At 54.7% G+C, this 12,641-nt stretch overlaps 1 protein-coding gene across 1 annotated transcript in view; it reads left to right on the forward strand.

Moving 5' to 3' along the window:
* The window catches only part of LOC309840276 (guanylate cyclase D-like), a gene marked incomplete at its 5' end in the record, with an annotated part of 35,047 nt that extends 34,319 nt beyond the window's left edge, over positions 1 to 728 (forward strand). The window contains one exon of the mRNA XM_082682359.1: positions 311 to 728. Coding sequence (XP_082538485.1) covers positions 311 to 419 — 109 coding nt within the window. The 3' untranslated portion in view covers positions 420 to 728. The remainder of the gene's footprint in view (positions 1 to 310) is intronic.
* Between the last annotated feature and the right edge of the window lie 11,913 nt (positions 729 to 12,641).

Here is a 12,641-nt window from a genome sequence, read left to right on the forward strand (position 1 = left end):
TGCCTCGTACTCCAAGAACCCCTCAGCCCACAGCATTCTGACTTCCTGGCAACCATCTGGAGCAGGGGATAGACGTGGAGCCTGCTCCCCACCTCCTGGGAGGCTGCTGGACATGAAGCTGTGCATGCACACGAGTCTATGACATTGCCCCTCTCCGAGCCTGGTCTGGGGATGCCCATGGTGGGGTGCCACAAGAAGCAGAACAAGCCCAAGAAGCAGAAGGGGCTCCTCGTGAGCACCTGGGGGCTCAAAATGTCCACCCCTATTCTGGGTGGTGGTCTTATTATTCTTGTTTCTTCTTTTCTCCTAGAGATCCCTGGCAGGACCTCATCAACCAAGAAATCAGGGTGGCCTTTGGCAAAGCACGCCAGAGCATGGCCAGGCCCGGGAGCTCGGGGAAAGCCTTCGCTGGGCCCTAAGTAGGAGGACAGAGTGGAGCAGGGTCCTGTGCCAGTCCAGAAACTCTTTGCCTAGATATCCCTCAATCGTCTCCCTGCTCTAGTCTCCACAAAGAATTCTCTAGAATTATCTCGCTGAGCAACCAGGCAGCCATCAGGGTCCTCGTTACTAAGTGCCCTAGAGCGATATTAATTGATGCATTCCAGTATGAATCCTGTGGGTAAACTTGCCCCTTGACACAAAAACAATAAAAATAGAATTATTCCCTCCCTTTCAGGCAGTGCTTTGTTCCTGACTAATCGTTTTGACTCTGAGAGCTTGTTATCACAGGGCTCATTATTCCTCACATCCAGAACACTGTTCCCACTGGAAGGCTGAAGTGCCTGCATCCAGAGGCCGGAGGCCATGTACCCCAGGGGCACAGCTTTCACAGGGGAAAGCACGATGGAGTTAGAGCCAGGCAGATGAGAGCCCCCGACTGAGAGGGACTGCCTCCTGACGGCACTTCACATTTCCAAGACTGTTGGTCCTCTCTAAAATGGCTGTTGATGAGGCCATGTAAGCGCTATTTATGAAACCCTGTAAGTGCGCTGCTTCCTTCCCTGCCTCTCCCATCCTAACCAGCCTCACCCTCTGGGTATCTGTGAGCACTGTGCAGGGAGTCCAGGTCTCAGGCTCTCAGGATGTCGGGGAAGGAAGAGTAGTGGAGTGATAATTCCTTAGTTCTTAGGAAAATGAGACTTCTGTCTTACAGGGGGGAAAAAAAAAAGCAAACAAATCCACAACCCACTCATTAAACTGGCTTCTAACATCAAAGCATGCTCACCAAAGCCCCTGGGCTGATTTCAGAGTGGGCAGACAGAAGCAAGTGGAATTCATTTCCCTGACTGGGGGCAGAGGGCCAGGGGCCAGGGGGCAGGTTCAGCCCTAAACAAACTTGTCCTTCTTCAAAAGAGCCCTTGGGAAACAGAGCTGGCACTACACGGAACTGGGGGTCATTGGAAAAATGTCCCAGTGGGTGGGTGCACTCACAGATGCTAGGTTGCGTGTGTGTGCGTGTGTGCATGTGTGCCTGCACTGGAGCAAGAGAGAGGAAATGTGAGAGGCCCATGGATGATGTGTGTATGGAGCCAGGAACAGCTGTGTGGTGGAAAGTGCTAGACTTAGCTTTGCGAGACGCCACTGCTGTTCCTGACCTTGCATGACTTTGGGCCTAACCTTTTTACTCCGGACTTTCCGGAAATGCTGAACGGGGCTGCTTACCCTCTGCTCCCTTGAGAGAGAGCACTGTGGACACAGCACATCAGGCCAAGCAAGGCCGTGGAGGTGCTGAGGAGGGAGGACCTGCACATCCCCATCGGTGGGACATATCCATGGCTTTGGGTGGGACCATGTCTGTGCCCGTGGTAGAGCCAAGGGGGTGATGGGGACAAAAGCGTGGCCCTGTTTCCTCCACTGAATTCTATGGCCCACATTCTGCCTGTGGATCTTCTCTCCTCATCTGTGGAAGGGATGTGGGGTTGAGGTGACTACGAGGTCCCTCTGGGCATGAGTCTCTGTGAGACCCCTGTGGGAGGCAGGAGACCAGAATTCCAAGCAAGAGCCAGCTTTCCTATGGCATCCCAGACCCCAGTCTCTCCATGCCCCGGGTTCCTCACCACAGGGCAGTAACCAGGCCCCTGCCCTGCCTGCCTTATAGGGCTGCTGTTGGGTCAAAGGTGGCAACAGCTGTGAAGGCATGCTGTCACCTGAGGGAGGCCTCAGGGTGCACATGTGTATGAACAGACCTATATGGCTCTGTGTACATTATGTGTCCATAGGTGTGTGTCTGGGAGCAGTGGCCAATCTCCATATATTCGTGTCTGTGTCCATTTGTGGCATGTGTCCAAGTGCATGCCTTGTACACATATGGGTTGTATGTCAGACTATGCCTGGACCCAGCCATGGGTCTTCCTGCTCTTGGACCCTCCAGTGTGGGGAGAGTAGGACTTGTCCGTCTAGCCACCCCCTGAGCTGCCCATGTTGAGAAGGGCAGAGGCAGCTCTGTTCTCAGAGGTCCCTCTCAGACCCCACACCGGGCCCTTGCCTTTCCCCAACCTTCCCTCATCAGCTGGAGACAAGATCACGGAGGACGAAGGCCCACTTTCTAGATGAGGAAACAGAGGTTTGGAGGGGTGAAGTGATCGTCCATGCCAGCCTTTTTCTGCCTTCTGATTGGATATGGTTACACAGTGTGACAAAAGGCCAGAGAAAGAGCAGTGGTCCCTGGAAAGCTCTAGAGGGGGCATCCGCAGGGGGCACACGGCTTTCCTGTGAATGAGGTGGGTGAGGACAGAACCTTCCCTCTGAGGAGGGAAGGCTGAAGAGGCTTTGAGGACTTCATCATCCTCTCACGAGGAGCCGGCCTGGCATTTGCATGGGGCTTCCATGCAACTGCTTCGGTGGAACCCCAGAGATGGGGCCCAAGTCATGACTTTCATGGTGAGTCACTGCTAGCTTGTCCCCATGAAGTCCCCCACCTTTGCCATTAGCCCGGGGCCACCATCCTATCCCTTGGTCAGTTTCCAGCAACACTCCTGGCACATCTAAGGAGTGGAGTTCTCACCACGGCAGACAGAACCACAGGGTTCCAGAAGGTGGATGCCAGTCCTGGTGGTCTGGAAGTGTCTGGCATATGGTTCTTCAGGAAGGCACAGATCAGGACAGTCTCCTTGGGAAAGCCAATGCTTTAGCCTGGCATTCTTCTACTCATGCTGGCTTCACCCCAACTGCCCCCTTCCACTCAATGTTCTGGTCATGACAGACTGTTCTTCCCCAAACCCCAAATGATGCCACATCTTAATCTTGTTCTTTTCTCCACCTACATGTCTTTATCCCTTTGTCCACATTTGGTGAACTCCCAAATGTCATTCATAACCCATCTAGAAACCACCTCCTCCAGAAACCCTTTCTCAATCTGCCTTCTATATGTAATCAGTAGTGGACTGCCTGACCCTCCCTTGATGGCAGGATCTGTATCTAGTTCATTCCTTTAGACCAATGCCCAGGGGGAAGTGTGCAGTGGGAAACTGAATGGATGAACTCACTAAAGAACTAGCTTGCCCAAAGGCTCTCAACAAGGAGTCTCCCCTCCACATGGCCAGCTTCTGAGCTCTCCTGCCTAGTTGAATGCTTAGCTAGGACCCTGTACGCCAGGTATGGGTAGGGTGTCAGCCCATGTCTTCCCTTAGCTGCCCTGTCTCTCCTCACCACCACCCTGTCTCCTACGATGGAGGGTGTCACCTCCCTAGCCTGAGTGACCTTCCCTAGCCCCGTGCTTCCCACCCCTTCTGGCCATCTCCTCCTCACCCTCTATGCCTCTGTTTCCCTGCCACCGCCTCCAGGAAGTCCTTCCTGAAGCCCTCCCTTCACCCCTGCATACTGTCGGAGGGGCACTCCTCTGGGCCCCCAACCCCCTGGCCACCCTGTCATATCCTGTCCCTGCAGACTGGGGGCTTTCTAATGGCAGGGCAGCGTCTAAGGCCCTTTTCTGTGACCCCAGTGGGGGAAGAACTATAATAGGGCAGGGGAGCTAGAGGAGGCTACTGTGGTGGCAGGAGAACTTCACTTTGAGGAAATCCACCTGCATGAAGATCCAGATTTGCACAAAGACTGTTCGAGCTGAATCTATGCTCTTCCAGGGGGAGGTGAAGGGACATAGAGCAGGAGGAAAGGGCCACACATGACTGAGCATGTAGTGTGTGTGTTGTCAGGGAGCCAGCCTTGTAGCCCTAGGCACGGGGTGCTGTCATCCCCACTGCCCCTGTTTTTCACTTGGGTCCGCAGGATGCCAAAGCCTGGGTTGTTCCCCAAGGGCCAGCCATGTCATCTCCAGCCCTGGCCTCGCAGAAGCCATTCCTGCCGGGGGCTTCAGTCTCCCAATCACGACGGGGAAGGGGTCTACTAAATCTTCAAGGTCGCTTTCCAGTTTCTGGGAGTCCTTGAGACTCTTCAGAAGTCCACTAGGGGGCAGGCAAGCTGTTCCAGAAAAGAGCAGGAGCCCCTCTGGCCACCCCAGGATTCCCAGTCCCTCCCCAGCCAGCAGGCTCAGGGGCTACCAGGCCAGAAAGGGAGGACTGACTGTGCGCATAGAGAGACAGGTGGGGCCCTGCCTCACAGAGGAGTCCTGCTGGGGGACTGTCTCCGATGAGTGAGGGACAGTGAGAGGACAGATCTCAGTTTCCTGTCCCCATCCAAAAAGCCTGGCCCAAGTTGGCCTATGTCAGACTTTTGTCCAGTCTCCAGACATTTGTGCTACTGAGTAACACCTAGGGGACGTCCACAAGGCCCCCATACCTTGCCCCGGGAGGCAGGTGTAGTGGTCCCCATGCGTGGACAGGAGAATGAAGTTCTTGCTGGCAGCTCTCTTCCATCACTGACTTAGTCCTCCATTTGGGCTCTAGGCCCTGACTGTGCTCTGCCTGGTCACCTGGCCAGAACTGGGAGTGACCACCTTCTCTTCCCTGTCCTTCCCATGACTCTCTCCCCAACCCATATCCCCACAATCAATCCCCAGGCCTGTCCCACCCACTACACTGGCCTCTGCCTTTGTTCAGGCTCCACCATCAGGGTACTCGGTGATGGCATGGACCCCTGGTCCACTCTCTTGTCGCCACTCCCCATTGGCCCATGCCATCTCCAGTCTACCAGCAGCACAGACCTTGCCAGGTCACCTTCCCACTGAGCACGTTCCCCACTGCAGATGGCCAGGGCATTTTTGCCAGGGAGCTCTGTCCAGTGGGTCCTCCCCATTGTCCCCTCTGGTGCCCAGCCCTTTCCCACATCCCCAAGATCTGGACTCAGTGTCCTGGAGGCTGGATGACCGTGGTGTCCAAGTCCCAAATACTAGCTTAGAAACATCACAATATCCACTTGGCGCATGTCCCAAATGCCATCGGGTACATGGCCTGGGGAAAGATGGGCTGTGGAGGCAGTCTGTGGTCTCTCTGTGCATCCACCTGAAGCCCACACCCAGCCCTTTGATTTAGCCCTAAAACCAGACCCAACTTCCCAGTGCATCATGAGAAGTAGAGAGTTTGCTGGACATCTCCTGGGAGCCAGAGCACATCACTGCATCATATAGCCAGGCTTCATGAACCCCTCCCAGCCCCTCGGTTCTTCCCCCAGTCCCCTCTTTGGCAGGGTCAGTTTCCCCTCCTGTTCCCCTTTTTCCCAATCCCCCTGTCATCCCAAGTCAACCAGCACCTGGCATCTGCATCCTGCTTCATCGGTAGCTACCCAAAGAGCAATTATAAGATTGGTCAAAGGCCTGGGAACCTTTTAAAAGGCTGAATCAGGCTCACTTGCCTATGGGGAGCCCACAGGAGGCTGAAAAGAAGGAACTGATGTGGACAGCATACCTGCGCTTTACACCCCACTATGATCATGCCAAGTACACATTAGTGTCCCCACATTTAACATGGAGTTCTTGAGACTCAGTCCATAGTTACCCAGCAAGCCAACGGCAGAGCCAGACCTCGCCTCCCAAAGCCTTGTTGGCCACAGCTACGCACTACATGGAAAAAGCTGACACAGACATGGTGACGGCCTCGGCCGCCAGCTACAGGGTGGGACCAGCCAAAGGAAACGGGGTGAGCTCTGGGGTGAGGCCCAGAGGAGCAGGCAGGTGAGGCCGGTCTCCGGGGGAAGCCAAGGCCAACAGCCAGGTGTCCGGATGGCAGATGGAGATGCTGAATGGGCAGATGTCAGAGGGTGTTGCAGTCAGAGGTCAAGGTCTGTGTCTGCAGTGTCAGTGGGGCAGTGGGAGAACAAAATAACAAGGGCGCCAGTGGACTCTGGCCAACCAGAAGCCCTCACGGGGCCTTCCAGGCACGGGGCAGATTGTCTTCAAGGCAGGCAGCGCTAGGAAGGGTGGTCCTCTGGCAACACTAAACACGGAGAGGGACGGAGACAGAAGGGGGATGTGGGGGTGGGGAAGAGCAGGAGAGAGTGGGGGGAAGGGAGAGCGGGAGTTGTGGCAGAGATCACTGAGCACAGCCGGGACATGGCAGGAAAGGAGACGGTGGAGGATGTATGTGGGTGCGTGATATCTGGTCCCTGGGAGTAGTGAAAGAGACAGGAAAATGGGAAATGTGACCTGCGCTTGGACCCCCAGGGCCATCAAAGGGTTTTAAGCAGGGAGCGACCTGGTCAGATCTGTTTAGGAAAGACTCCATCTGGCTGCCACGTGGAGGATGAATGGCTGGATGGATGAATAGGAAAGGGAGACCCTGGGGCAGGAAGGTCTCCTGGAGGGAGGGCACAAAGGCAGAGGGTGACCTAGGAGATTCCACACTTAAAGATCAGATGGAGGAGGAAGAAGAGGAGGGGCCAGGGAAGGATCAGGGAAGGGATGCTGGAGAGGTGGCAAGAGAGCCAGGAGAGGGCGTCACAGGGTGCCAAGGGCAGAGGGTGGTTCAGGAAGGAGGTAGGGGACGGCTAAGTGACCAAGGGACAGAGGGAGCTGGGGATGAACTGGTTGGAACATGAGGCTGGAGATGACTGGAGGAAGGAGGGAGGCATATGGGTGGGGGTCGGAGAAGGGTGGGAATGGACACAGCAAGGGTAGGTCTCACCTGGAGAAAAAAGGAGGCAGCAGTAGCTGGAGGGGCCATGGATCAGCTGGGACTGGGATGGGGTTTGGGAAATAGGGGAGTGTCCATGCTGAGGGGAGAGGCTGCAGGGAAAGGGGCTGCCCAGTCCTCCCGAGAGATGGCCTCCGCCAGCGGGAAGCACAGCCCGGCCCCCAGGACACCAGGAGAGCAGCGGTGAGGATGGTTTCAGGGGTCTGGATCGGGCCTCAAACCCAGGCCTGTCCCTAGCATGCAGAGGAGAGGGAGAGCAACTGGGCAGAAGTCACACAGCCCTGAAGAGTCCAGAGAACAGCAGTTTATAAAGCTGAATACTCATTCCCAAGCTTTCAGACCTAGTGAGAGTGGCTGGCTTTGGGGACAGGGCCAGGCATCCTCTGGGTCCTGCAGCCTCAGCCCAGCCTTTAAGCTCCTGGTGTCCCAAGGTCCCAGCATCCCGTTGGGATGGAGCACAGGCTTGCTAGGAGGCCACGCCAGTCTGTCAAGCTGTGTCCTTTCCCTTCTTCCCTTTCATGCCCCAGGAGATCAGCCACTCGACTCGTGTATGATCTACTTTGGAGAAAATCAGAGTCACAAGCACTGTGAGGTCACAGTGTAGTTCCCACACACCCAGGTCCTTGTACATGCCCTGGATCTGGGAGCCTGGGGATTTTAAGTCTTTGCTGTGATTACGGGATAGGAAGTATGTTGGTGGGCAGTGTGTGTGGTGCGTTTGTGACCAGCGTTTGCACGGGATAGATATGTATATATATCTCCAGGGTGCACATCAGGTATGCTCAAGGTGTCCGTTTGTGCCATGTGCTGCCTGTGTGGTGTAATTCTGGAGTCAGATTTGGGAGCGTGTGAGTACCTGTGTGTTGTGACTATGTGACTTTCAAGCATGTCTCCGTGGAATGTTTGTGGACAGTGTGTACCTTTCTGTAATGTTTGTGTAAGCCTGGTGCTTGTTGTTTTCATGAATTGTGGCCCTGTGTGTCCTGTGTGGTCTCTGAGGGGATATACAGAGGTGTGGGGGTTGGGGGTGGGGCATGTGCTTTCGCAGGTGCAGTGTGTCTGGGCACGGGGAGCATGTGCATGTGAGGGGCTATTACAAGGGGAGGGGGACAGCCCAGCACTGCTGGGAGGGGCAGATATCTAGCTTCCCTGCTGCCATGTTCTGGCTGTGTGATGGGAGCTAGTGTATTCTAGGAAGGCCTACTGGTCTTGAGGAAGGCAGTGTGAGTAGGACAGGAAGGGGTCACAGAGGCTTGTGCCAAAGAAGATGGTCCCAGTAAAAGCTGGGTGTGCCCAGCCCTCTGCCCCCCTAGGCCGTGCTCTGGAAGCCCCACACACCCCCTGCAGAATGGGAACGCCGCCTGCTCTCCCCGCCCCTGGGGGCAACCACAGATACTCGTCAGAGAGGACCCCAACCCACATCTTCCAAGTAGAGCCAGGGCAAGCTTCACAGACCACTTCACTCCTTCCCTGAATGAAACCAGCATGAAGAAGGTAGAACTGCTGCCAAGGGAAAAAAAGCAAACAATAACCCGCCAGAAATCATAATGGTGCTGTCAACTGGATGAATGCCATGGGCAGGCAGGCTCTGACACAAAGGAGCTCACTCCTCAAACAGCCCTAGTTGGCCACTATTGCTCCACTTCACAGAGACAGAATGTGTTCAGAGAGGGGAGGCCACCAGCCCAAAGCCACACAGCAGTGGGCAGCGCAGTGAGGATGGGAAGCCAGGGGGTCTGCCTCTGAAATCTGGGCTGCTTGTCTCCCTCGGCTTTGCCCTCCTCAGGCCACTCCTCCTCCTACCCAAGAGGGGAGAAAAGACATTACACACAAGGGGTATCGTGGTGTATTTAAAGAGGCTTAGAACACATGTTCTTTCAGCTAATTAATGTTCCATCAATTGACAACACATTATAGTGTGAAATGGGTCTGGGATGGAGGCCTGCTGCCTAGATGTTTCTAAGCTGGCTGTGCAAGCTTGAGGTAATCACTTAACCTCTCCGGGTTTCCTCATATGTCATCTTTATAAAATGGAGGTAATAATGACAATAATAATAATAATAATAATAATAATATTTACCTCACTGGGTGTTGTAGGACTGAATGGGTTACAACACAAAAGCTGCATCAGAAAGCTGCCTAGGCCAGCCTGTCCCCTTCCCAACTTGAAAGTATACAGAGGCCTCACACTGGTCTCAGAATTTCACACATGGTGAGAAAGACTCATAATCCTGGTAACCATAGCTTCCCTCTCCATGCCTTCATTTTGGCAACTCAGTGAGAAAGGCCTATGGTCAACTCCATCTCACAGAGGATGAAGGCTGCCCCTCACCCTCACAGGTGTGGCGGTTCTCCAAGGGGGCGGCCTGCGAACGGGCAGCACCAGTGCCCCTGGGGGTTGGCACGAGCTGAAGCTTCTGGGCCCTACTTCAGACCTACAGAACCAGAGTCTTGGGGGTACAGAGCAGTCAGTTTTATCAAGCCCTCCAGGATTCCGATAGTCTCCACAGTTTGAGGACAGGCTCTGGAAGCTTGGGGTTTCCCCCACCCCATGGGAAGACAGGAGCCCAGAGCCTGCTGGGAGCTCAGGATAGTGGGGAACCCGACATTGGGAAGGGACCTCCAAGGAGGCCCTGGATGCAGAGTACGCCCACCATGAGATGTCCTCCCTGGGCCATCCCTCCTGTCATGGGAGCTGGGCTTGCTGCCCACCTCTGCCCTGAGCCTACAGCCCTCAGGCCCCTCCACCTCAGCCCCTCACAGTCATTGTCTCCTATTGCTGGGTGCTTCATCTGGCAGCAGCAGGTCCCTTCAGTCAACCATAGAGTCACAGCCTCTCAGGTGAGGAAGACAACATCAATAATCATACTGACCCAACAACGCCTACTCCACTCAGCTTTCCATAGTATCATCTCAATGCCCCCTTGAGGTGGCAGAATGACGGTCCCCAGTACACAGATGAGAAACTGAGACTACCAGGAAGAATGACTTGCATGAGGTGGTCCAGCTTGCCTGTGGCGGGCTGTCCCCAAGGCAGCCTGGCCTCTACTTAATGCTGTCCTCAGGGCATTCATGTGCTTGCTGTCTGTCTCCCACCAGGCTTGGCTGGGATACTGCTGTTGGAAACCAGGACACGACATTGTGGGCTCTAACCCAAGCCGACACCGATAACTCTAGATCTTCAGGAAAAAGCTACATGGGGTTTAACCTTCAAATGGTTAAAATGGAAGAGAAAGTTATGTGCCTCAAAGGGACAAACCCTGAAGTTCCCAGCAGCCTGGGTGCTGCAGAGAGCTGTGGTTTCATGGTCCACGGCCCAGCCCAGTCAAGCTCTGGAGACGCTTCTGATCCTGCTTGTGTGCTTCACGTAGTCTCGAATTTTCTTGTCTACCATCCCCCCTCTCCCCTGGGGCCTCCCGGAGCCTCCAGACTCCTCAGAACCAGTTTTCGATGACCAGACTCAGAGCCCGGAGCCTCTTGTGTGGCAGTGGAGGGGTATACGGGGCCTCGCCTTCCCTGGCATTGGTCACCGCCCCGTGCTCAGGACCCCCCACTGAGAATAGAAAACCAGCCAAGCTAGTTTCTGGCCACGCGTGAGGGCCGAGGGCTGTGGAGTCTGAGGACTCAGATGGAAATGGTAGTAGCTAGGCCCTGTCCTGTTCGCTGTGTGACTGTGGGCAAGTCCCACCATCCCTCTGAGCCTTGGTGTCTCTTCTGTAAAAGGCGGGGCGGCACCAGTAACCCCCACCTCATCAGAAGGCTGTAAGGAGGAGATAATTCAAGTGTGGTACCTAGCACCAGGCCTGGTCTTGCAAGGCCTCCTTACTCCCATTTAATACATCAGCTTCCTCAGAGCAAGGGACACACCTCTTGTCCCTTTATAAGTGCTAACTTTCCAGTACCCAACATTGGTTTTGGGCTTATAAACTCCCTACAGCTGACATCCACTAACATTTGTTTTCCTCTCCTACTGTGACTCCAGGAGACAGCCGATAGCTAGCACAGTCTGAACCCAGTTGCCCTCCGGAGCAAAGAGGGGGGGTTGGCGGTAAAAGAACTGGGGAACCCAGGGTTCTGCCCCAGAAGGCAGAGCCCCAGGAGGGGCTGCTTAGGGACTTCCTGACTCCCAGGGGCCCACAGAGGTGCTAGGCAGGGGCCGGGAGTGAGGACAGTCATATCCTTACCATGAGATCTGGCTTGGGAGTACAAAGACCGGGGTTCAATTCCTTACTCCAAAGCTGTGTGACTTGGGCCAGTTACTTAACCTTGCTGAACCTGTTGCCTAGTCAGTAACTGATAATAAAGACACCTCACTGTAAGGCTCTCTGTGGTTGTTTTTATCCTGATTTGCCACATGAGATGAAAAACTGGCCCACACTGGGGCTTTAGCAAAGAGCAGTGGAAACCAAACTGAGGGCCCAAGGTGCCATGATCCTTTCCACTTCAGTTTCACAGTTAGATGGGGGCAGCAGGGCCCAGAGGTTTAAGCGACTTGCCCAAGGTCACACAGGATATGCACATCATCGCCCTCCTGGGCTGTCCTGTGTGGTCTCAGGGGCCACTCGATCCTACTTGAGACTTTTGGATTTCATCTTGACTTTAAGGTGAAGCCCTTCCAGGGAGCCTTGAGCCCAACTTGGTGACTGAGAGAACCCTCTTAGCTCAGCGTGATAGTCTGACGACGCAGGAAAAGACGTATTTACTCTCTTCACAAAGAGGATGAGGGAGTGGAAGCATTTTCACAAAAATACCAACATGGTGCAGACTAAGCCACCCATCGATAGGCTGTTCAGGAGAACTCCATATTCGTGGGGGTGCTCAAGCTGGGACTTAATCAATACTGGATGGCAAGCTGGCCTTGGTGACCTTTTAAAGAAAACCACCCCTCCTACACACACACACACACACACACACACACACACACACACACAGTTGCCAGGCAACCCTGACCCTGCTCAGTTCCAACCTCTCCCCCTCACTCAGGTCAAGCTCAGACTCCTGGACTCAGCCTTCAAGGCCTCTAAACTCAATCATCCTATGTTCTCATCTGCCTCCCATTTGGTCTGGGAGCTCCACAAGGGTAGGTCCTGGACACTTTTATTCTTCCGCTTTCTGGGGCCCATCAGGGAAAGGAGGTCATGTTTACTGAGCAAGCACCATGGCCCAGGGCCCTGCCCAGGTACCTTACACACGAGGTTGCCTTTGATTGTTCACAGCAAGCCACGACGTCAGATGATATTATTAGCCCCACTTCGCAGATTCACAAACTGAGGTCTGAGAGCTCAAGCAACCTGCCAAAAGTCCCACAGCAACGTGACAGCTGAAGAAGTGAAGGGACGAAAGAAGGGGTGCTGAGCACGTAGCGTTCTTGGCTTTTAGCCCCCTGTCCCATGGGGCACCCTCCACAGGTAGGCACACTTGGTTGCCCATCTATCTCCAACTCTTGGGGAGCCCCATCCGGACACCAAGTGAGGTGGAACCCCGTGAACTAACTAACCACAACCACAGCCTTTGGGGGGTGTGTGGGAGGCAGACCGCTGTCCCCCAGCCTGTCACAGCTCAAGCCCTGCCCTACCCCAACACCAGCCAAAGCTCCGTGCCAGCCCAGGGATCTCTGCT

This window comes from Mustela nivalis (assembly GCF_964662115.1).
Source record: "Mustela nivalis genome assembly, chromosome: 9".
Classification (NCBI taxonomy): Eukaryota; Metazoa; Chordata; class Mammalia; order Carnivora; family Mustelidae; genus Mustela; species Mustela nivalis.